General features: G+C 37.8%; 1 protein-coding gene across 2 annotated transcripts in view; it reads right to left on the bottom strand.

Moving 5' to 3' along the window:
- LOC131078111 (uncharacterized) overlaps nucleotides 1-25,430 on the bottom strand; it is a 128,488-nt gene that overhangs the window by 61,535 nt on the left and 41,523 nt on the right. For both annotated transcript variants that reach the window (XM_058015781.2, XM_058015780.2), the window contains exons 6-9: nucleotides 19,818-19,866; nucleotides 5,985-6,055; nucleotides 5,605-5,724; nucleotides 5,168-5,256 (exon numbers count right to left, since the gene is read on the bottom strand). In XM_058015781.2, the coding sequence (XP_057871764.2) occupies nucleotides 5,168-5,256; nucleotides 5,605-5,724; nucleotides 5,985-6,055; nucleotides 19,818-19,866 (329 nt within the window). The remainder of the gene's footprint in view (nucleotides 1-5,167; nucleotides 5,257-5,604; nucleotides 5,725-5,984; nucleotides 6,056-19,817; nucleotides 19,867-25,430) is intronic.

The following is a 25,430-nucleotide window of genomic DNA, read 5'->3' as shown; positions in this document are numbered from 1 at the left end:
TCTCCACCTAGGTCCTGACTCTTGCTAAAGGAAAAATGAGTGTTTCAAGAATTTTGCTCTGGACCCTTTGGAAGGGTCAGGAGCGAAATTTACATTCTTGGCTAAAATCTGCACCTCATCCACCTTTACTCACCTCCTAAGGTTAGTGTACGTTAGGAAATAGGAAATCATCACAAGACAAGTATAAACGTAATAGCTCAATCACAAACGCAAATTGCAATGAATCTATCCTAAGACACATTCAATAGAGACATGAAAACAAAGCATACAAAACTAATGATTGTGCAAACCAGATGCAGACTTGAATGCTCCTTCATGCGGCTCCATTGTTCTTCTTTCCTCTTCAAATGGTTGGATTGTGGATCTCACCTACAAGTGCACACACACAATTGAAAGCAAGATGGACATTGATTATTGATCAAGAGTACTAGAAGCATAAATTCGATAGCATAATTATCATTTCAAGGCCGATTGATTGAAGAAATTCATCCAATTTATAGAAGAATTGGAGAGATGACAAGATTAGCATGATTCAATTCAAATGGAAATTGCAAATCAATTATGTCAATTATGACAAATTATGACAAATTATGCACTTTCTATGCACAATTTGTTGATTGATAATTTATGACAAATTATGACAACTTCTATGTCAAAATTGATTGATTGTCAATTATGACAAATTTATGACAAATTGAAATGTCATTTCCATGAATTTAGGAGAGAAATAGGAGGAATTTGAAATTAGGAATTTAGAAAATTAAGAAATTGAAATTGATGAAAATTAGAAATTAGGAATTAGGTAAATTAATTAATAATCTTTCATTTATTAATTAATTCACAAAGAGGAATAATTAGCCAATTAAATGAAGATTTAATTGTAACACAAAGACTTAGGATAAATAATTAATTATTTAATCCTAGAGGAAGAAATGACCGACAAGGTTAAATGATTAAATCATGAAACCCTAGAAGATGAATTAGCAATGAGAATGACAATTAGGTCTTGACAAAGGATAGTTGATATCGATTCGATCATGATTTTGAATTGATAAATGACCAGTGTTGATAAATGATTTGATTGAGATTGGTTGACAAAAATTAATGACAAATTGACCAAATTGACATGATTGGAAAGGACAAGGATCGATGACGAATTGATCGCAATATGACAAGATTGACAAGGACAAAGATCGACCAAAATCATGACTGAAGGTTGTTGTTGACAAGACCAAATTCGAAGGTGAGATGATAGAAGAATGACTCAATGCTCGCAAATGATAAAAACCAAGTGCGTGACATAGGAGAAATGTTAATGCGACGCAAAAACCTAAAATGAGGCAATGCGCAAATGTTAAAGTATGACCCTGCAAGCGTTGACCATTTTTAGGTGTCTACAGTTAGAACATGTCAAGACACCCCCAAACATGCCTAAGGAACTATGAAATTGGTCTTGACCAGTGATAAATTGAGGTGCACAAGGATTTTCGCTCTGGACCCTCTGGAAGGGTCAGGAACGAAATTCCTAATCTTGGCCAAAATCCTTCACATTTTCACATCCCATCACCTCAAAACTAGAACGTTGGTCCAAACAAGGGAGAAAATGAGGTTATCAAGAATTTCGCTCTGGACCCTTTGGAAGGGTCAGGAGCGAAATTCCTACTTTGGGCTAATTTCCATCATTTTGTCACCTCAAATCTCTTCTCAAAGGCAAATGTGCATCAAAACCTTCCCATCACGCCCCAGAAGTCAACAAACTTGGTCATATCAAAGAGAAAAGTGGAGAAAAATGAATTTCGCTCTGGACCCTTTGGAAGGGTCGGGAGCGAAAATCATCCTTGGGCTCAAATCCTAACTTCATTTTTACATTTCCTCATTCAAACAAGCGTTTTTACATTCATTCAAGCCTGGGAATGAGTTAGTTCTAGGTTTTGGTCAAAGTAGGATGTCTTATGGAGAATTTCGCTCTGGACCCTCTGGAAGGGTCAGGAGCGAAATTCACTTTGGACCCTCTAGAAGGGTCAGGAGCGAAATTTGACATTTTGGTCTCTCTGTCAGGATCATTTTATGGAATATAACATTTAAGTATAAGATACTTTAAGTTATATTCCATATATACTATCAGGATGTTTGAGAGTGGTTTCAGACCTCCAGGAGTTATATTGCAAAATCTAGTTTTTGGAGGATTCTTCAGTTTTCCAGACAGTCAAATTTCAAGATCAGGACATTCCAGACTTAGCCAAATTTCAGGGCATTTAAAGATCAGGATGACATTCCAGACTTCATCACTCACCAACTTGACCTAGCTCGGACCTTCAAGAATGATACTCACTCACCAAGCAAGACACAATTAGCAACAAGAGCAAAACTAGACCCTAAGGAAGACTCTCAAAGAAACCCTAATTCTGGGGCCCCGCGGACTCACCCTGGCTCAAGCAGAGCCTGCAATCCTAGTGATCCCTCTGGCAACACTCAGCATGCAAAGGCTAACAGACAAAAGTCTAAAACCTAGAAAGCAAAACCCCACAAAGCGAAAAAAGCAAGGGTCCCCATTTGCAATGGGGCGATGTGTGAATACGTCACAACAAGTAGTTAGTAGAAACTGTAGAATGACCATTAAGGGAGGGTATTAGAGTAATTTTGTAGTGTTTCTATAACGATCATTCAATTAGGATCTTTCCCTTTCGTAGTCAGTACTCAGTTTAATCAACATTATTTACAATGTCCCTATCTTAGACCTAGGTGTTTGGAGAGGACCCTTTAGCCCATTTTGTTCCCATAGGCTAATTCAAAGGTTTAGAGAATAATTTAATTAATTAGGTTGTCTTATATTTTATAAGCAACTTTCATTAAATTAATTATTTTTATAAAAAGCAATAATTCAAGTTTAAAGTAACTTTTTCAGGAGCCCAAAAGTGAAATAAAAATTAAAAGGGGTCACTTTATGAGAAATAAAGTAAAAAATCTCTCGAAAGTTCAAAAGGGGATATAAAAAGGAAATTTCTTATGTTTGATCATTTCATTTTCTCGTTGTGAAAATTGGACACTTTTGTTCATCTCAAAGCCCAAGAAGAAAACCCTAAGGGTTATTGGATTTAGAGAAAAGATTTCTTCCTAGTCAATGCAATGGTGGATTCACACTAGATTCAGAAGTAGGATGAAATGTTGAGGTAAAAAAGTGGTAGTAGTAGTTGTTGTCCAGTGATGTGCAAAAGTGAATGCGGAGTGAAGATACTGTAAATTAGTTGTATGGATGAGATATATTGTCTAGCAATATGAAGTCAAATGTTGTGCATACATGTGTTTCTAGAAGGGTGGTACAGTAGAAGTTTCAATATGCAGGAAACAATATTTAATGTCCCAGTGGAAGAGTATTTAATATTCCTCTGGATTGTGAAGAGTATGGTGTGCGGATTTGGATATGATGTTAATGTTATGTGAGTGGTGTACTATCAAGTTTACAAGTCCTTTGATTTCTCAAATGATGAGATTAGTTGTTGTTTCTTTCTAATAGTGAGAGTGTTTGTCAAACTGGGTCTAGAATATGCTTGCTGGCGTCCAGATATGTGAATTCAAGTGTTGTGATTTTGAGGACATGTTCATTTGGTTCATGTAGTATTCCAATTCAATTCTCTAGTGGTGTTTATGTTCCACAAGTGAGTTATGTTGGTATGTGCTTGGTATGTTCAGTTGTGTTGTATTTTCAATGTGCCTAGTTGGATTATCTTGTTTTAATCATGCTTTTTGGTCCGGATATGCATTAAAGGTTGAGTTAGAATATTGTTATGAGTCTCACCATGGTGTGTGGAGATCCGCATTAAGTAATTTGCATTGGAAAATGTTTTTGGGTCAACTGGTTGCTGAGTTTTACTATTTATCTACACGTTACGCTTGGTGCAGACTTTGGAGGATATGTTAGCATGTGTGGATCGTTGGATTTGACTCAAAAGGATGTGTTGTGGTGGATTTGGGTCCCCTCTATCTCCTAGACTGGACCACATTAGTTGTTTTTGGTCCAAGTGGCCTATTTTATGTAATATTGTATACTGTTTGTGACCAACCCTCAACTAGGTTTTTCATGATCTAACTTGTATTTAGGGAGTGCGGATGTATGGGTTGAGTGTGGAAGGAGTGTGAATTTATGTGAAGTGAATGTGAATGATGTGCAAGCACATTTGGTACTGCAGATGTGTGAAAGTCAGTTTGTGAAGAGCTTTGATGATGATATATTCAGTGTGCTAGTGTTTTAAGACAGTGGTTGATGCCAGATGTGTCTACCATGATATTGGTCAATTGACACAGTGGTTCAAGGACAATTTCATGATCATGAGATTCCTTTCATTTCAGTTCTTCTATTCTTTTTGTTGCCGGAAGACAATGAGTCTCTTGGCAACTCTCTATATCTTGCCCTGAAGTAATAAGTTTCAGTTGTGCAAGTCATTGTACCTTGCCCTAAAGTTGTGTGACTTATCCTTGCAAGTCCATCAGGTGCATGTTGCTCCTTGGCAATGAGCCTAAAGATTGCACAGAAACTCCCATTTATAATATAGGAGGTAATCGATTTGCAATATTTCTTATTTCAAGAAGCGTTAAGTTAGAGCAGTTGGAGAGAATATCTGATGTACGTAGATGATAGTGCTTAGTCATTATACTGATGCTTTTTTGTTTCCATGTACAGATCTGCTAATAACTCTCCCAAATTCTATAAAGCTACCTGCTTTATGTTTCTGTTGATGTCATAAGGCTGGTTAATCTCATCAATAAACTAAAAAGAGAAATGGTAGGTCTTCTAGAGAAAGAAATGATATACTTGACCGAGGTTTGGAAATTATGATAGTGTAAGTCCTGTTTCAAGCAGTAAAAAGGAGAAAAAAGAAAAAGCTAATTCTACTTCTGATACCTTTAATTGGGTGCAATATTTAGCTTCAATCCACATTGAACAATTGATCAACCTAGCTTTATTCAGGTAAAATTTTCAAAAATCTGACTAAAGAGAAGGTTATCAGACTTTATGATCCTTCGACAATTTCAAGATTAACAACTAAAACAATTATCCACATCTTGGTATGTCTCTTTTATCCAGGAACACAATAAGAATCACCAAAGAAAAGGATATCTGAAGTTTGAACACTAATTGAATAGAATGAGTCTTTGTAATGGAACTTACATGTTGTCCTCTTTTAATCTTAAACCAATAGTTTGTCGAGCCAAATTTGTTATCATGAATTGTGCCTCATGTCCATAGGGAATCACAATCTGCAGCCTCCATATTAAGTAAATAGAATTCAGCATGCTATTAGTTTCTGCCTATAAAAAAATCTTTCAAAACAAGTTATAACCAGGTAAATAATGTTTTCTACCAATGTCACTTCCCGATCCTAGATCCCCATCAATCAAAATCTCTAAATATAAGTTCTAAAAATATGAACATATACAGAAACTCCAAAAGTAAAAAGGTTATCTGTGGAACTTAAATATACATAAACTATATATATGAATTACTAGTTTTGAATGGCTTGCATGAGTAAGAAAAAGCACATTAACATATTCAACCCCCAATATTCCCCATGATGCAAATAAAACACAGAGTTAGAGAGAGCATACACATAATTCAGAGGTATACTTCTCATGAACAACATCCCTGCATGGTTTGGTACCCTTTATCTCATAAGTTGACCTTTCTAGAGTCAGTACAGCAGGTTCCCAGATATCGAGCATACCAACCTGTAAAAATTGTTACAATTTATAACATATAAATTAAATGAATTTGAGACATCATCATTCATGGATCTTGTATGCAGCAAGACAAAAAGTGAACTGAAATTTCTCTAAATTCAGGTTCTCCATTCGGAGCATCAGAATTTCTAACATATAGCAGCCCCCTAACAAAAAAGAAAATTTATAAAAAAAAAAAACAAATAAGGCCAAAGAAAAAATTTCTACTTTGTAATATTAATGATTAAACAATTTTCTCACATACTTACAGATAACTGAACATCAAATACAGCCTGCCCTGCAAAAAAATAACATTCTATTTGCTCTTGCATAGTGGGATCTGAAACGAAAGAGAGACTTGTGAGATAACTTTCCCACCAATAAAGCATTCAAGATATTCATTTATTCAAATTTATTTTAAAAAGGCCAAAAATATAATAATGTAAAGAAAAAACAAGAGAATCACCATTCTCCTTGCACAAATAGCCATTACAAATACTTTTTATTACCCGATAAAGCAGGTAAAAGGTCATATCAAAAGGGATACACAGGTTCGCCATCAAGAACAATGCCAGACACATTTCAAGCTTGAAATTTACTCAATGGATACACTCTTTTCTCAAATTAGGAAGCAAAACTATACAAATAAAACATAACTCGGATAAATGCAATGATGTAACCACCTTACGAACCCTTGGGTAGCAACACCAAAACCAAAATTACCCACTATTACAAGATTCACCAGCCAAGATCCAACAACAAACAAATATCTTCAATAAACATGATTTTTTTTTCATGTGTATGCAGTAAAATGATGCTATATACATGTAACGCTGAAAATTGCATATCCATGCCCTTTTCACTTATGTTTTGGCTCCACTTTGATCAGAGTATCTGTTGTGACGTTTTCACACATCGCCCCATTGCAAATGGGGACCCATGTTTTTTTGCTCATTTTGTTCGTTTTCGCTTTGCTTTTTCTAGGGTTTTGTTAGTTTGTTAGTTGTCTGGATTTAGGGTCAAGCCTTAGGGTTCTAATTACCGTCTTTTCGGACCAAAATCCAGTCGTTTTTGAGGGCTTTTGAGTTTCCTTTTCTAGAATGCAAATTTTGAATGAAATGAATTCGCCAGAATGGTCTAATTTTCAATTGGAATGTTGATGCAGAGCTTAAATTTGTCTAAGTGTTGAAGATGAAATGTGAATTTTTGTCTGATTGAATATTTTGACCAAATTTTGACTTTTTTGAATTTTGATCCTGGGCATTGGAATTGATTTGTTTTCGCCTCGTGAAGTGTTAAAATGTGAAAAATCTTGTTATTTTGGCCTGTAGGAGCAAAATCGCTCCTGTCCCTCAGTGAAGGACGGGAGCTCAATTTCAAATATCTCATCGTCCCTGCAGAGTCCAGACAAATTTTACGTTTGAAATAATGGAGAACGACGAGATCTTTCCATTGAATATAAATTGAAGATTTTCATGAGCACAGAAATGCCTCAAGGAGGAAAATCGCTCCTGTCCCTCAATGAAGGACCGGAGCTACAATTCAAATTTCGTCTTGTCCTTGCAAGATTTTGAAAGTTTAATGATTTGAGGACGTCCGAAGGAAGATACTTTGCCAAATGAATATAATTTGATATGCAAAAACGAAGGAAAATGACCTATATTGACTAAATCGCTCCTGTCCCTCTCCAAGGGACCAAGGCGAGGTACCTTGTAGCTCTCGTCCCTCTCCCAGGGACCAGAGCGATTTCCTTCATTTTGCAAAATCCAGACAAAGGTCAAGGCAAGTTTACGTTCAAAAACAAGGAAAAACATGAGATAAATGCGTTGAATATAAATTGAAGATTTTTGGGACGTCCCTAACAGTGCTAATTGCCTAAATCACTCCTGTCCCTCAGTGAAGGACCGGAGCTACAAATCCAATTTTGCTTTGTCCTTGCAAGATTTTAACGTCTTGACGATGTGAGAAGGTCCAAAGAGGTACATTTTATCAAATGAATATAACTTGAAGTGCTGTCGGGGAGATCAACAGGGTAGCAAGTCTGGCTTGAGTGAGGTCCTGATCCTGAAATTTGGCTAAGTCTGGAATGCCCTGATCCTGAATTTGACTAAGTCTGGAAACTGAAAAAACCTCCAAAAACTAGATTTTGCAATATAACTCCTGGAGGTCTGAAACCACTCTCAAACATCCTGAAAGTATATATGGAATATAACTTAAAGTATAAGAAAGAAGAAACATAGAAGGAAATGTCACTTATACTTATCGCTCGTGTCCCTCACCAAGGGACCAGAGCGAAAATGCTTAGTTGAGCCATTCCTGACCTTGTTTGGACGAATCGAGACATCAAAGGCATGGTGAAGGACGAAATGAGCATGATAGAACATCCAGACTTGATCAAAAAACAATGAAATGATGAAGTTTTGCCTAGAGGGTCAAATTCGCTCCTGTCCCTCACTGAAGGACCAGAGCGAAGTTCTTCATAAGGTACGATCTGGGCAAAGATCAAGCAAATTTTATGTTCGAAGGCAAGAAAGGAGGTCAATCGAACCCGTTGAAGACAAATTGAAGATTATCAAACGTCAACAAAGGACCAAAATGCTTAAGTTCGCTCCTGTCACTCAGGAAGGGACCAGAGCGATTTTTGTTATAGATGATTTTCTCGCCAAATTACGACCGATTCCAAGGTATGGATAAATGGAAGGACGCATTGCGAATCCGTTGAATATAATTTTCGAAGGTGATGAAGTGAAATGAGGCCCACAAGAGCAAAATCGCTCCTGTCCCTCAGTCAGGGACCAGGGCGATGAGGTACGTATCTTCCCACTTTTTCATTTTTGGGCGCTAAACAAACATTTTTTAAATTTATTTAAATGCTGGAAAAAAAATCGATATTTAATTAAAAGCATTTAAATAGCGCATGGTATGTATTTATTAATTATTTTTTGCCTTTGTAAAAAATCGAAATTTATTAATTAAAAATAAAGGCATTTAATAATTAATTATTAATTTAATAAAAATCAAAAGGGAGCGCTTGGGTTTATTTTGTCAAGGTCGGCCTTTATTATTTATTTAAAAATCGTTTTAATTGCTATATTTTGCAAAAAGTCGGCCTAAGGTCAATATGAAGGTGAGCGCCTATAAAGGAAGGTGTTTATTTCATTTTCACATCATCATTTATCATCTCTCATATGCAACTTGGAGAAGGCAAAAGAGGAGCGAATTCAATCAAAGGTGGTGCGAAACTATTATCCAAAGGAGAGGCGAACTTGAAGTTTCCATTTGAGCGAAGTTGCCTAGGACGTCAAAGACATATCAAAGATGGCGAAATTGCTAACTTGAAGAGGAAATCACGTCCAAGACTTGAAGGGTGGCGAAGTTGATAAGAGGAACGTTCTTTTGAAGATCACATCAAGACTATCGAATTTCAAATTTTGCCTAGGCGAATTCCTTTATTTTGCATTTTAGAGTTAAGCTCTCAAAGAGGCATCAAATGGAGGTCTCTTCAAGGAAAATCAAGCCGGATCAAGGACGGTCTTCGCCAGGACGGTCTTCGCCAGGACGATCAAGCCAAGACAAGGGCGACCTCTTCCAATCCAGCGTTCCAAGGCGAGGTACATCATCCTGCACATCAAGGACAAAAGGAGTTAGAACAAGAGTTAATTAAAGATAGCCTCTCAACGACATCAAATTGAATATCTAGCAAGCTTCAAGTGTCAGATGAGGTGCCGTCCTAGTCATCATTTCTCCAATCAGTGAAGTCCATCTCAGCATGTCCAGATTCAATGTACTTAACTCATGGAAGGTGGCACAAACTCCGATGTACCTACCCCGGCTATCCATTGGTCGATTTTTCTAAAAGGGACATGTGTCCAAGCAATACAATTTTATCATTGGTCAAGCATTAAATGTTATGTAATGGTTGTAACAAACCCTAATTAGGGTTTTCATTGTAAAATCTTGGCCATTGATCTTGAATTGATCTAAGCCATCAAATTGTATTGTGGGCACTATATAAGCCCAGGCATTTCATTTTGTAAAGGGGGATTTTTTTAGATGATTAGAGAGAGTTGTAAATAATTGATAGAATAGCAATTAGAGTAGAATAGGAGGACAAGGCAAGAAATTGTTGCCATTGATTGTAAACAAACTCCATTTTCATTGAAGTAATGGTGAAATATGTCGTTTTCTTGCAATTTGCATGGTTTCTTGTTGAGTCTTCAATCTTAGATGGTAGATGATTAGATGAATGGAGGAAATGTGATTGATTAATGGTGGAATTCGTACATCCATACTACTAGCAGTTTGTTGATTGCAGACTTGCCTTGCGTAGTCAACTGGAATCATTCAGCCTAAGCTCAATTTCAATTTGTTGCCTCTTCATTGATATGCATCAACTTGGATGGTATCTATGCCTGCGGTGATGATTTGAACATCATAAAGCTCCCTTAGAAGATCGCACTAGTCTTGTGTAGATGTTCCATTGATGTCAAAACAAGATCTAGTTAGAGTTTTGTCAAAGATCAATCATTGCTCCTACATTCTTAGTATTAGGATTAGATCCTCTCTTCGCCCTTATCCTTTTTCCATTTTTTTTAATCTAAGTTAGTAAGAGCCTGTGTCCAGCAAAGCAGATCGGAAGTTCAATGTAAGTCCCCTTGTGATTCCAGCAAATCACATCATACCACTGGAGCTTGTCCACACGTGGAGACCCCACTAAAAGAACCTTGGAGTCTACCTAACTGATCCTTTACGCGAATCTTCAGCAGTTAGAGACTATTTTCTCAAGAGAGGATAAGATGCCTTTAGGTATTTTATTCTGTGTATGATGGTGTACAAAATACACGTCAACAGTATCCCAATGCAGTAACTGGTTTGCAAGTGGCATATTCTTGCATAAATTTAGCACATGACACCACACATCCTGATCATCTTCACCACTAATCAAAAAGCTTTCATTTCCAATCTCTAGATCCGTTTTTTCATCACCAAATCTGCAGGTAAGGACTAGACCCAGGTCACTTCCACACTCGCAGATCTGACCCCTAATCTTGAACACTCAATATTCCAATTTGGGCACAAGCCAAATTGTTCCAAGAACCATCGTGATTTGGTGCCATGTTATATTTGAACACATTCATTCCCTCATTTGAAGACAACTAGGAGTTATGAAGGACTACAACCAGAGTTCAAATTGCAAGGGAAGTGAAATGAATTTAGAGCATTTATCTGGGAATTACATCATCAAACATTACCCTAGGTAACTTGCATTTTTTTTTGGTATCTTTATTCTACTGCTCAAAGCCACAAAGCCAGTCCATTCAGGGGTCTGACTGAGGAGAACTTGACCCTCATAATTCAACAAATTTCTGAAAGGTGTTTCTATACACAGCTAGATCTTATAGAAACATAGACAACAGGAAAGAAAGGAAAACAAATTTCAGAAGTTTGAACTACACCAAGATCAATCTGTGGGTACCAAAACAATTATGCACACCAGAACAGGTCTGCACTTGCAGAGATCAAATCTGCAATTATGGACCTGGCCCAGTCAACAAAACAGTCAATTTTTAGATCTTTAGACAAGCATCAAATCAAGCCCTAAAATTGAGCTGAGTGGATGGATGGACATCTAACATCTTGCACACCTTTCCATCTTTCCATCATTATTTATCAAGCAAAGGATTACAATTCAATTTGTTTAATTTCCACATTCAATTTAGCATTTATTGTTCAAATCCCAACTATTAAATTCTAGGCTAATTGATGCTCAGTGAGAACATATATTTAAAAAGCTTCAATTTAAGTTAATGTAAAGTGATTTATTTCTTTATGTTTAGTGAACTGAAATTCCTACACGACCTACTGTTTTTGCCCTACGGTTAAGTCTTTCCTTTTTCGGTTTTTAGATTTAATTTCTCTAATGGCAATTAAAATAAAATAAAATAGATATAATTTTTGAATACTAAGTTATCGGGTTTGGCTCCTGGAGATTGGAAATAGGTGCAAGTTTGACTCTGGATCGGGTATGATACCGATGTTGGCCCTAGGTTTTTGAAATATCCTAGACCAATTTTTTCAATTTTTCAATTACAAAGAGTAATGCAACACACATCCGTTAGGGTTAGCACTTAAACCAAAACGATGCGGAATACAACTCTAACCAAGAATGTACACCAGGATCCCGGGTTGGGCAAGGCGTGAGCATATGGTCAGAGGGTCTTAAAGCATTCTAAAAGTAACTCTAACCAAGAATGTGCCCAAGATGGACTAACATATGGTCAAAGGATCTTGGTGCATGCTGAAAGCAACTCTAACCAAGAATGTGCCCAAGATGGACTAACATATGGTCAGAGGATCTTTACAATTACAACTGCTGAAAGGAAAACTCGACACCAAGCATGTGCTTTCAAACCCAGGGTGGGAATGGAGCTAACATATGGTGGAGATGCTAAGAACTTAGAAATGGAATTAAATGTAAATAACAAGCGTGAAATAAAAATGAGAAGAAATGCTGCCAGTACTACTGTTCAGCTTACAATATGATAGTAAATGCTTGCCAAGATCATAAGATTAAGACTATACAATGCTGCAACAATATAGAAGTCTCTCTCGGGCTTTACAAAATGATAAGTCCAAGAAATTCTACTCAAGGATCAATCTTAACATTCTGATTTATGACAGACCTGCACGTGAAATGCTTAATCAGCAACACATGGAATCACTAAAATGCTCATTACTCTCTCAATACTAGTCCGAATGACCCAAAACCAAAAGGAATGGCTTCCCATGAAGGAGGCGACCCAACCAATACCAAGAAATCAGACATTAACCCAACAGATTATTTATCACGAACCCCAAGGCAATTCCCAGCAGTGACGCCAGGCAAGAATGGCGATTCTTCTCTATAAAATAAAACACTTCATATTAGAATCTGCAAATTTGCACAAAGGAGTGCCCAGCCAAAATAAGAGGAAATATGCAATACCCAGAATGAATATGTTTTTATTTTGAAATATATGAGTGAAACTACAAATCTACCCTGCTAACTGCGACTCCCGAAAATGAAATGAAATGCAAATAACTGAACTTCAAGCACAACTCAAGCTACAATGCAATCCCCACTACAAACTCTCACAACTACACTAAATCACCACTAGTTGCTATCTTTCAAGCAAGAAGCAATGCCAAGGCTAGGAGGCATTCATTCCTCGAAGCAACCCCAATACCATTCCGGCAAAGTAACATTACAATAGACATAAGATGCCCAAATGAAAGGAAGAGGCCTCCATTTATAAGCTTAACAATGAATCTCTAGAGGCTTCTAGAAAGTGCGCCCTAATTTCACATTTGAATTTTCCTCCAAGAGATGGCGCCACTTTTAAAAGCTTTAATTAACCTTTATTTTAATTCACTTTTCTTCATAAAGTTGGCACCCCTTTTCATAAGCAAGATTTTAGACCTTAGGAAATATTAAATCCCTTCCATGATGCGTCCACCCTTGAAGACCACCTTTTAAAACAACTTGAAGTGATGAAGCTAGGCCAAGGGGTCAACTTTAAAATATAACATTAAAACATAACATTATTTAAATGAAATGAACTTATCTCTCCAAAAACATCCCAAGGCCAAAAGTGACGAAGCCAACTCAACCAACTGAAGAAGAGAACCAACTATGCCGAAATAATCAGGACCACTGCCAAAAATAGAATTTACTAAAAATAGTAAATTCCAAAAAGTGCTCGGAACGCAAAGCTGGACATACCACTACAAAGCCCTCTGAAAACCCAGAAAGAATCTGCGATCCAAACTCTAATTCACGAGCAACAACAACCTCCAAAACTGGAAACCCTAATTTCACCCATTGAGTAGCCTACGGGTCTCCGAAATAGGCCATCGGTCAACTGAAACATCACACCTGAGAAGGGGACATTACAGTTTTCCCAAGGTACTGTCGAGTGCCCAAGTATAGCTTGCAAAGACGAGCCACATGTCGGCAAACCCACTAGTGGGGGTGTCCAAAAGCGACCCCACAAACCAAAAAAAGCATTTAAAAATAAAAAACCACCCAATACCTAACTTTCCTTTCTTTGATCATTGCAACTCATTGATTGATAACAACAATCCAAAATCAAGAACCCTATAAATCAATAATATAAAAAATGGCACAACTACAATACTCCCTAGCCATCCCAATGACAACTAGGCATCCCCGAATGGAATGGGGACGTTTCCCCTATTTCCTACAAATTCCCATACAAGGGAGATGGCAGGGGGACATCCCCTTGATGTCTCGTCGTCCCCCAAACGCCTAGGGGACAAGGATGCATCCTTATGTATCCTTGTGATTAAACAAATATCTGGTGGTGGGAGTTTCTTTGGTAGTGTAACCATTGTAGCAAAAGCATATGAGCTCCTATTATCAAGTGAAAGCTCACTTATGTTCCATCCCTAGACATGGAATAACAATTTGTCAAGGGCCAAATGACAAAGGGCTGACACATGATCTAATAATGGCTTATATGAACAAGAGGAAGTCCAAATGAGAAGCAATAAATCAAAGAATAATGATCCTCCTCTTGTCAAGAAAAGCTTGAAGAGACCTCCTAGTATTAGTGGCTTGACACAACCAACTAGCCCACATCCTTTCATGCCAATGCCACCATCTTCGGAACCAATGAATGTTTTGGTTGCGCAAAAAAAGTGACCCATTGAATAGGGCCTTCAAAAATGAAATCAGAGAGGTTGTGGATTAGAGCTTTGCTCATTGCATTTATGGCAATGGGCTTCCTTTCAACATTGTTATATCACCCTATTGGCTGGAGATGGCGAACACCCTTTGCAATACACCTCTTGAGTATGTTAGTCTTGGGTATGAAAAGGTGAGAACCATCTTATTGGCGAACTAGAAAGCTTCGTACAGAAATCGATGAGAGTAATCAAAGACACATGGTGGAAAATAGGTGTGTCCATCATTTCTGATGGATGGAAAGATTGCATAAATAGACCATTATTCAATGTTATAGTAGTGTCCTCTAAAGAGGCAATTTGTTTTAAAGAAATGGATTGTGAGGGGCAAGTAAAAGATGTAGGGCTCATTATCAATATCCTCAAAGGAATCCATTGAGATGATGGGGCCCGAAAATGTTGTCCAAGTCATAAGGGACAATGCTAAAAATTGTAGGGCAGCTAGGTCTATAGTGGATACTACATATAGTCATATTTTTTGGATACTCAATTTAATCTTGCAAAAAATTGGCACAAAATTGAATGGGTCAAACAAATCTACACAAAGATTGAGAAGATTCAAATGTTTGATGGTACCTTCCCATCGGTTGTTCCATCTAGAGCTCCATCTCGCATACTTGGCCATTGTTTTTCATGCATTGAAGATGGAATTAGATATTAAACCTCTCAATGTCTCTTCTTGGATGCAAAAAGAAAACAATATGGCAAGTTCATTAGTGGCTGCTAGCACAAGGGAAGAGGAGTATATCTCAATCGGGGACTATGAGTGTAATTGCAACCAGTGATCTATGATAAACCAGATCAAAGAAATTTTTCTAATCAAAGATGATATTGGGGAAGGTGTGGTGCCACATATAATAGGGGAACATATTCTGGCACAAGCTCACACCCACAACACTGAACTTTTGGAGAGATTTATCTATAGTATTGCCTGTACCTCTAGAAACCATGAATGGGCTAAGAGAGGAATTAAAAGACTAGAGAATTATATTTTCCATGCTTCAACTACTGCTGCTCTTAGATGCCTTTAAATAAAATCGACTGTTGAGCTTGTTGGAGACGCGATATGCATTGCTACAACTTTGAAGAATGATTTGTTGTATGAGGCCATGCCATGTTGTGTGATGGTTTGTCAAGGAACATAGAGGTGCATATTTCATAAATTTTAATGAAAATCTTGTCTCCTACTCAAATTGAGAGAACCCAAGAAGTCACTGAAGGCATTCAAATCCTAGTCTTCCCTCTCAATAGATAGGATCTTGTTGTAAATTTCTTCCTTTTTTAATATAATGGGAGCTACCCCTTGATAGCAATTTTCCAATATATATGTGTGTATACATATACATATATATATACACTCACGCACACACACACACACACACACACATATATGTATATATGTGTGTGTATGTGTATATATTTATATATATGTACTGTTAACTATTATTTATTATTAATATTTAAGTATTAACATATTTTTAAATTATTTTAATTTAATTTTTCATTTAGATTTAAATGTTAAAATATTTAACTATTATATTTTATTAACATTTAATTATATTTAGTCTATTTTATTTTATTTTAATTTAAGTGTGAATGTATTTAATTGTTTTTCGAATATTGAACTTTAAATAAAAAATAATATTAAAATCAACTTAAGTATAATAAATATTAATTAAAAAATTGAAATCTCAAACTTTATAAATACATCTTAACCCAATAGCTAAAACTATAAAAACTCTATAATGCCCTATCACCTATTTGAGGATTTAGAGTTGTGAACAATAGGTTAAGGGTACTCGCTCATTTTGAGAAACTATAATATTATTTTTAGGATTCAAAGTTGATAACAATTAAATCCAAGACCAATTAAACAAGAGGCCCTACTATTCTTGAAACAAGGGCTATCATCAAAAGATTGAGCTATAGACTCATTACAAAGAGCTCGGCATGCATTCCATAGAGCTCAAAGTTAATGTACATTGTCAAATTGAAAAAATCAACATTTTATGAGCACCAAATGAAAATTTTCAAATAAAAAACGTCAAATGAAAGAAGGTTTTTCCCTAAATATTTTACCTAGGAACAGAAAAAATATTTAGAATGTTGAATATGGTTGTATCCAATGTAGCTCTCAAATTACCATAATATTGTGTACAAGCAAGCATGGTTTCTAAGCCAAATTTGTGTTGCATTGGTACATGTACTCATGGAGGAGAGGTCACATATCCAACAACCTGACTTTTAGAACTCATTAGAATTTGAAATTTGAATTTTCTTTGGGTTGTATTTCATTGCTATATTTTCCTTTCAAGATATTGTGATACATTGTATGATTTTGTTTTCATCAACTCTACCCACCATTGGATTGTGCATCATTACTAAATCATGGATTCTTATGAGCCCTTGCTTTGGGATTATCTTCATGCAAATATCAAGGATTGTAAAATGTTTTCATGGTTAATTGATTTTTATCCTATGATTCTTGATGATATTGCATCTTTTTTTCACATTGATGATGCCTTATGCTCCATGAGTGAGTTATGTCCATGCCTCTCTAGCTTCTTGACCTTTATGGACTTTTTTGGTACCTTTTCAATCAATTTTAGATAATTTTACTTCATTTGCATATGCCATATACAACTCATGATGACTATTGTTTACTATTCTATTCAATAAAATGAATACATGAATTAATAATAGAGATGACAATGCACACCATATATAGGAGTAAAATATGTCTTTATTCGCACATAAAATTATGAAAGAAGACCAAAAATGGTCAACCAAATCACCTTTAGAATCTTTATAAATCCTTCAAAATTTTGCTCATAAGATCTTCATACATCTGCCCATAAGGTCGTCATAAATCTGCCCATAGAGTCTTCACAAAGTCTCCATAAATCTGCTTTATTCTTCTTCTTAAATTTTCTCAAATATTCTCTCCAATATACTTCATAAGTTTTCTCCAAAATATGCTCGTCTTCTACATAAATCTGCTCTTATCTTGTACATAAATCTGCTCTAAAATCTGAATGATATTCTTTTTGATTGTTTTATTGTCTTTACCTCAACTTCATCTTTTATTTATACCCCAATCATGCCTTTTCACCCAAGAGATCGGCCTCATATGAAAATAATAATTTTAATTTAATTTCAGCAAGGAGGTCAGCTAGCTTTTGCATATAAATAAATTTATTTTATTATTAATATATAGGTCAGCCAGCCCTTCAAATTCAAGTATTTATCTTTGAAACTCAATAAATATTTTCTGATATAACCTCCTTTGACATCAATAAAAAATCGTCTTCACATTAATTCCATTTGACATCAATGACAATGATGTTTCCAGCATTCCATGTGTGGAAATGTGTTGAAAAGATAGGAGGGTTTTTGTCCTCGGGAAAGAAAGAACTCGCATTCATTGTTGGAAAATGAAAAATTTTAAATGAGCAAGAAGACTATTCTAAAAAAATTTCCTCCCTTTTATAACAGTTATTCCCTCAAAGTTATAAAAGTATAATAAATTGTCATTTTTCACTCTAGTGACACTTTCTTTAATCACTTATAATGACTCTTTAAATAATTAAATGTAAGTCGTCTTTTAAGTTATAACTCAAAGTTACTTTTCAACAAATTAATTTAATTGTTTATTTAATTTCCCTTTTACCACCACCCCATTTGCCTATGGAAAAAATTGCAAAAAATAGGCTGAGTCATCAGTGAACTTGTGCTCTAGAAGGGAACAAGACATTTGAGTCCGAATCAACTTGTTTCACTAGCAATTTTGAGAACATGTTAATTCGTATGTCTGTTGTATTTAAAATTTTAAAGGCAATCATTCACTCATTTGAAATCATCTCCAATTTACCAAGAAGCGCATCTATGGTTTGATTCACAAGGGGAGTTACAAGAATCTAGAGTATTAATCAAAGAACTATTAGGAGACATCACCCTAGATCCATTGCATGTTTTCTTACAGTCTTCAAACTTTTGCTTAAAATTGTAAAGCCAATCCATCTAGGTGTCTAACTTAGAAGAAGACGCCCTTTGCAACTCAGCAGATTCCCCAAGGTGCTCCTAAACACTACCAATCCTTACAAGCACTTGGATGATAGGAAAACAAGGTTTACATGTTTGAAAATCTCGCACTATTTGAGGAAGGATCCACAGGTATCAGAACAGCTCTGCATGCCAAAACAGATCTTCACTCGTGAAGATCCAGTCCACTATCACAGATCTGACCCACTCAGCAGAAGAGATAATTTTCAGATTTTTGGACAGTCATCAGATCAAGCCTTAAAATTCATCCAACTGGGAAAACAGATATCTGACATCTTACACCGCAGCATCTTTCCATCACTAATTATCGAGCTAAGTATTGCAATTCAATTCATTTAATCTTTGCATTCAATTTAGCATTTACTGTTCCAGTGCTAACTAATAAACCTAGATTAATTGGCATACTGGGTGTATTTATTTAATCAGCATAGAGTTTTATCTGTGTAAAGGGATTTATCTCTTTACAATACTTTATCAAATGGAGAAACGAACATGCATTATTATGCATTACATATATGGTATAGCCTAGTAATAGAATAATTTATAATCTGGAATCACCACTTAAATTGAGCAAAGAAATTTAGAATTAAAGTTTTTTAAGAAACTATCCATACTAGTAAAGAGTGTTAATATATCATATACCTTGATATGGAATTTTTTTTTTAGGATTTCTCACATGGAACATGCTAATACATTGATCAGACTGAGAGCCCGAACACCAAAATAGAAGAACTGCTCAGTATGCGTTTGTTTCCAATTATACAACTGCTTTTAAAAGTTTTTATGGATGGAATCCTACCCCAGAAAAGTGCACAGATCTTACTAATTAATTAATTGCATTCAGTTTTTCAGGACATTAAAATACATTTGTTTCTCATTGGCATGGCCTAATTTCAGTAATTTACAGTAGCCAAGATTAAGGTTATATATATATATATATATATATATATTTGTTTGTCATTTAAATGGCCTATCTAGTAGCCAAGATTAAGGTGCACTAATATAAGATTCTGAAATATGTGGAAAGCAAATAGTCACAAAGTCAATCTCAGAAAACTCAACACTCTTTCATGTGGCAAAAATAATTTTAATGTTTATACCTTTCAATACTACCTCCAACATAGTAGACTTATTTCATTAAATATTATCAATCTAAAGATTCAACAAACCACGTCTACTCAAAATGTCAGCCATTGATAGTGTGTGATAGAAAAAGATAGCAGTTTATCCCTATTCATGTCAATTCATGATCTCATTGTATCTTAATCAAAAGGGAAAAGTCTAACCAAGCTTACCACAAGTTATTTTGTTTTGGTCATTTGCGAAAACCTTGACTAATTCGCCCTGCAAAGAACTAATCTTTGTCAATACAAATGAGAGAGAGAGAGAGAGAGAGAGAGAGAGAGAGAGAGAGATTTTATTAATGTCTACAGAAGGCCAAAGTCAGTGAGACACAAAAGTAATGAAAGTTACAGTGACTAATAAGGACTACAAGTAAGAGAATTTTTATTTTTGCTCTCATGGGTTAGAGGTACCGATCATTGATAAGAAGAACAAGAAAACCTTCCATTTAAATCTGATATATAACCAATTTGATCCAAACTGTCAATTATCACACCTATTGCTAGTTTCAATCTTTATAATGTTTGCTCATATATATTCATAAATAATGAATCAACTCCTAGTGTTATGTGCATTTCAATAAAAAATTTAATTGTATGCACATGCTAAATCAATGTGTGCATAGTGGAATGAACATATGACATAATTACAAACCATATCCTCCCAAAATTGTGACTTTATAGTGTATACATATAAAATGGATCATAGATGCTTTTCATTGTCAACAGGCATGTTGACACATTGCATCTTCCATTCATTGATAAATTGTAGATTTGGAGTGGGTTCAGCTAGAGAAACCACATCACTGTACTCATGAGTTGATGCCCTATCATGTCTTAAATCCCTCCTTTTCAGACACTTTATATCTAATAATAGTTGGCCTTTTTGGAATTTGGATCTAGGAATTGATATGTGTATAATATGCTATTTATAAATAAGACAAAAGAGATATGCATTTTTCACATGCTTTAGAGCAAGTCTTAACAATGACTCATTAATTTACCTAAGAACAAAATAACTTCACAAAAGAAATGTTGTTAGCAACACATGCCAAAAGCTAGAATAGAGGATCACCATCAGCCATATCAAAGTCTCAAGCATGTGCACTTACCTAGCATGTTAGGTCTTCACCATCCCCGTATGGTTCACATATACAGTATAAGCCATTGAACCTTGCTATGTGGTTGTTACAATTAAAGGAGACCTCTACACCGACAAACCCTCCAAGCAAGTGATCCTTTAATTGTTTTTTCATGTTCTTTGATCATTATTTTGTTGCAGAGGTCCACATAAGTCATAACTCTCATCAATTTCTCTCATCCCAATCATTGCCTCTAAGAAAAATGAGATCACCATTTTAACTATACACAAACCACACAACCTTTTTACAAGCCACTCAGAATATGAGGTCATCAATCAATAACATAAGCCATCTGTGGATCTTTGACACCATTCAAGTTATTCATAGTTTTCTTGGAATCTCGCTAGATTTTATGCTTTCCCATTATCATAGGAGGCTCAAAAGGACCTTCAGATTTGGAATTCCTTCGTCTCAAAGAGAACTTGTCTCAATAAATGCATTTGGAAGGAGTTCAAGGATCCTTGCAAACTCTATAGGTAGATCTCTTCTTTTTGTCTAGCTAAGTGTATCCATTCCATTCATAAACCCCTAAAAACTTATTCTACGCGAAGGGGAAATTTGTAAAGAAAAATACATCTATAATGTGGTCTACGGAAATGGCTAATCACATAGCTGATGCTGAAGGTTAAGTCACCATTATACTTGATTAAAAGATCAGAGTTGAGGACATCCCTATATTCCAAAGTTTTGAAATTTATGATCTTGTGGATAAATTTTTTAATGTTTATGATTTCTTGAATTTTAGCATTGCCTTTATTCCATATGAAATTTCCCAACAACAATATCATAACTACATTTATCCAAAATGACCTCCTAAACCACCACTATGTTTCTCCTTCACTACATTATCCCTCATTGAACACTTAGGGATTCATAGTTGACACCCCTTGAACAAAAGACCATCCTGCAAGGTGTAGTCAGAAAACTCAGTATGGAAAGCATTTGCAAACTCACTGCATACCTTATAGATTTCCTTGAAATCTTGGTCCTCTTCATACAATCCTTTGAGTGCCTCAACACCCATGCTCTGCAACTGCACTTCTTGCACTGTCAACACCCTCCTACTTAGAGCATCTGTTGGCAGCAATATTGTACATGGAAATAAAACTAGTTAATTAAGTTGTAATTGTGTTGGTTAGTTGGCAACCGAGTGGTGGCAGTTGCGGTGCAACGGTTGGCGCTCGCACCCCCTTGGTATCTTTATATATTTCCGAATGTAACTTGTGAGGGAAAACAATTATGAATGGAATAACATATCCGATACTTGTCTGATATCTATGGCATTATTATCCTGCATTACGTACTTTATGCTTTAAGTATTCACCCGAGAGGGTAAACATTTGGCGCCGTTGCCTAGACATACTCGGGAACGGAAAACGTGGATGGCACACAGACACGATGGGCCTACCCATCGGTGAGATTAACCCAGAGGCCGACGACGCGCAAATGGAACAATCATCATGGGACGCAGAGCGTGATGGCAAAAGGCGAAGGGGAAATTGAAGCCTGTAATAATCTCGGCACAATGTTGAGATAAATTGTGGCTGAAAGGAAAAATAATTAAAAAAAAAATTGTGTACATGGCGTGTGCTTGCTATGTACGGAAGTGATTTATGCCCAATGTATTAAATAAAGATAGAAATAACCAAAAAAAAAAAAAAGCAGAAACGGACGAGTGGGAGGTCGCGCAGAGGGCCTTGATTCTAGAGCAGCAAGTAGAACGTAGACGGAGCCTGAGGCAACTTGCCAAAGGGTGGCCCGAGGGGAACCAAGGAGGTGTCACGGAGGGTGCAGAAGCCGACGGAAATTTCTACGCATCGCGAGAACACTGTAGGGTGCGGAGCCACGAAGAGTTTCTAGAGGAAACAAGGTTAAGGAGAGATCTAATCGAAAAGACCCGGGATCGGTTCAAAAACTTATCCCTTACACCACAAAGTGAGGATCACCAAAGGGAGCCAGGAGTGGGCGCTGGTGACAACGAAGGGAAGGATAACCGTACGGTAGGTGCCACACTCGGCAGGCAAAACACCGTACCTCCAGTCACCCACGTAGGACACACCACCGGCACCGGAGGGACCGGAGGGAGCGGTGCAGGGGCACAGACACAGCCACAGCCACCTCCAGGAAGACAACCCCCATCGATGGGGAGTAAACAGAAACTGCCGAAGTTCAATGGCGATGGGAAGGAAGATCCCATCCGCCATTGTCGAACGTGCGAAACCATATGGTCAGCAAACGGTGTTACCGACCAAAACGAATGGGTAACACAGTTCCCAGCAACTTTAAGGGGAGTGGCCATAGACTGGTACGTAGACATGGATAAGGCCAAAGTCGGCACATGGCCCAACCTGAAGAAGGAGTTTGGGATAGAGTTCCGCCTCCTGAGAGATGACAACGAAATAGTCACTGAGATCTATGGAACGAAGCAGAACAAGAATGAGACTGTCCGAGCCTATAGTCGGCGGCTGAAGGAACTATTGGGAAAAATGGAGAGTCAACCAGCAAATGGGTTGAAAAAGCGATAGTTCGTGGAGGGACTAAAGCATTCCCTCCGAAGGAAGATGAAAATCGTTCCACCTACATCGTACGAAGACGCATACAATAGAGCGATGGATCTCGAGAGCGAGACCAAGACATCGAAGAAAAAGGAGGAGGAGGATAGCTCGTCCGAGGAGGATGACTCATCACAGGAAAGCAGCAGCGACAGCGAGGCTGGCAAACGGGCGCAAGCGCTTCGGAAAGACATGGAGCGAATGAGGAGGGAATTCAAAACAATGAGAAGCACCAGTCGGACCGAAGGGGACATATGGTGCACTGAGTGCAAAGAGGAGGGGCACACAAAGGGTACTTGCCCGAAGAAGGCATTCTGCGAGATTTGCCAAGTGATGGGACACTCCACCAAGGAGTGCCCATACAACATGAAAACCTGAAGTACGCAAATGAGCCAAGTGTTGTTCATGGAGCAAGCCACAAAATCCGCACCAGCGGGTACGGCCCAGCAAACCAACACAACGGCATCATCTGGAGGTTACCGAGACAACAGATGCGGCAACGGAAGGAATAGCAACAATAACAATAACGGAAGCCGTATCCAGTATGACGCCAAGGGCCGACCAATTATCCAATGTAGGGTCTGTAATCAGTGGGGGCACTTCGCCCGTGATTGCACGAAGGAAGCCACCCCTCAGCACCTCTGCCGATGGTGTGGGCTAGGCGACCATGAGGATGCAAATTGCCCACAGATAGGGGTTAATCTCCTCATCATTGAGAAGGCTAAGAAGACTGGTGAGAAAGAAGTACTGGCAATCACCCGCGCCCAGACAAAAAAAACCACTTATCCCGACCCCCGTACGGAGAAGGAGAAATTACGAGAGGCAAAGGCCAATATTGAACATGAGATGACGGCTGAACGACGGGACAACGAGGTGGCGAGTACATCATCCCGTACAGAAGCGAAAAATAACATCATTGGGCAAGTACTACAGATGGAAGTACCTATAAGGGTAAAGGACCTTCTAGAAACAATGCCACAGTTAAGAACCGCCATTTTTAGTTCCATACAAACCACTGTGGAGGCACCTTTGCGTGCCACACAGGCGGAAGTTCTGGTCAGCCCCTCGGCTAACCCAATGTTGTTGGCCTTAAATAGTGGTCAGCATCCTGTTGTAGTAGAGATGGGAATTCTCGGGGCTATCCTCAAAGACACCATCGTGGACGGAGGTTCAGGGGTGAATGTACTGCCAGAGGATACGTGGAAGAAGCTAGGGAAGCCAAAACTATTGCCACCCACGTTCAACTTGGTAGGTGCAGACCAACACGGCATCAAGCCACTTGGCACCCTGATGGCCCAGTCGGTCACCATCGGCACGCAACCTTTCATACTAGATTTTGTGGTAATCCCACTCAAGAAGAAGGGGTACGACGCCATCTTAGGCAGAGGGTGGCTGGTAACAGCAAAGGTGAACCACGACAAGAAAAAGAACACCCTTTCTATGGAGAAAGGGGGGCGGAAGTACACCATTGATCTAAGGACCCAAGTTGTTGACGAGGAACTGGCATTATCTTCGGAATCGGAGGATGAAGGAAAAGACGACCTGAGGGACGAAGGACAAGGCTGCAGGGAGCCCAACAAGGAAGGGATTCTCAAACTAGGAGAGTGCTCTGAGGATGAGACAGGGTCATTGAACGGGATCTTCCATTGGCAAATGGAGGATTATGAAATGTTCCAGAGCTACAGGCTCAAAGTAGAGGAACCAAAGCAAGTAACAGAGGAGGTGTACCTGCCAGAATACATAGAATATTGGAAGGGAGACGCCCCAAACCTCGGTGACGTAGACAATCCGAAGATCAATTGTGTCGGCAACGATTGGAACCCTGTGTGGAAGGCCACAGCCTTCAAAATCTTTATTCTTCTTCTTCTTATGTACGAGAAGGAGACCGTGGTCCCTGTAGAATTTGTGGTTCCAGGTCTTCGGATGGCCATTGAAAATAGACTTGCCACCAACGGATCCAAATTGAAACCCTACCACGCGAAGCGCGCAGGGGACCCGAGAGGCCGGAAGGACACCCGAGAGGCCGGAGGGGGACCCGAGAGAATGGAAGGGGACTCGAGAGGCCGGGCAGGCGACTTGAGAGGCACGGGACC

Source organism: Cryptomeria japonica, chromosome 3, assembly GCF_030272615.1.
Source record: "Cryptomeria japonica chromosome 3, Sugi_1.0, whole genome shotgun sequence".
In the NCBI taxonomy this organism is placed as follows: domain Eukaryota; kingdom Viridiplantae; phylum Streptophyta; class Pinopsida; order Cupressales; family Cupressaceae; genus Cryptomeria; species Cryptomeria japonica.
Note: the sequence above shows the minus strand (reverse complement) of the source record. Positions and strands in the feature narration are given on the sequence as shown.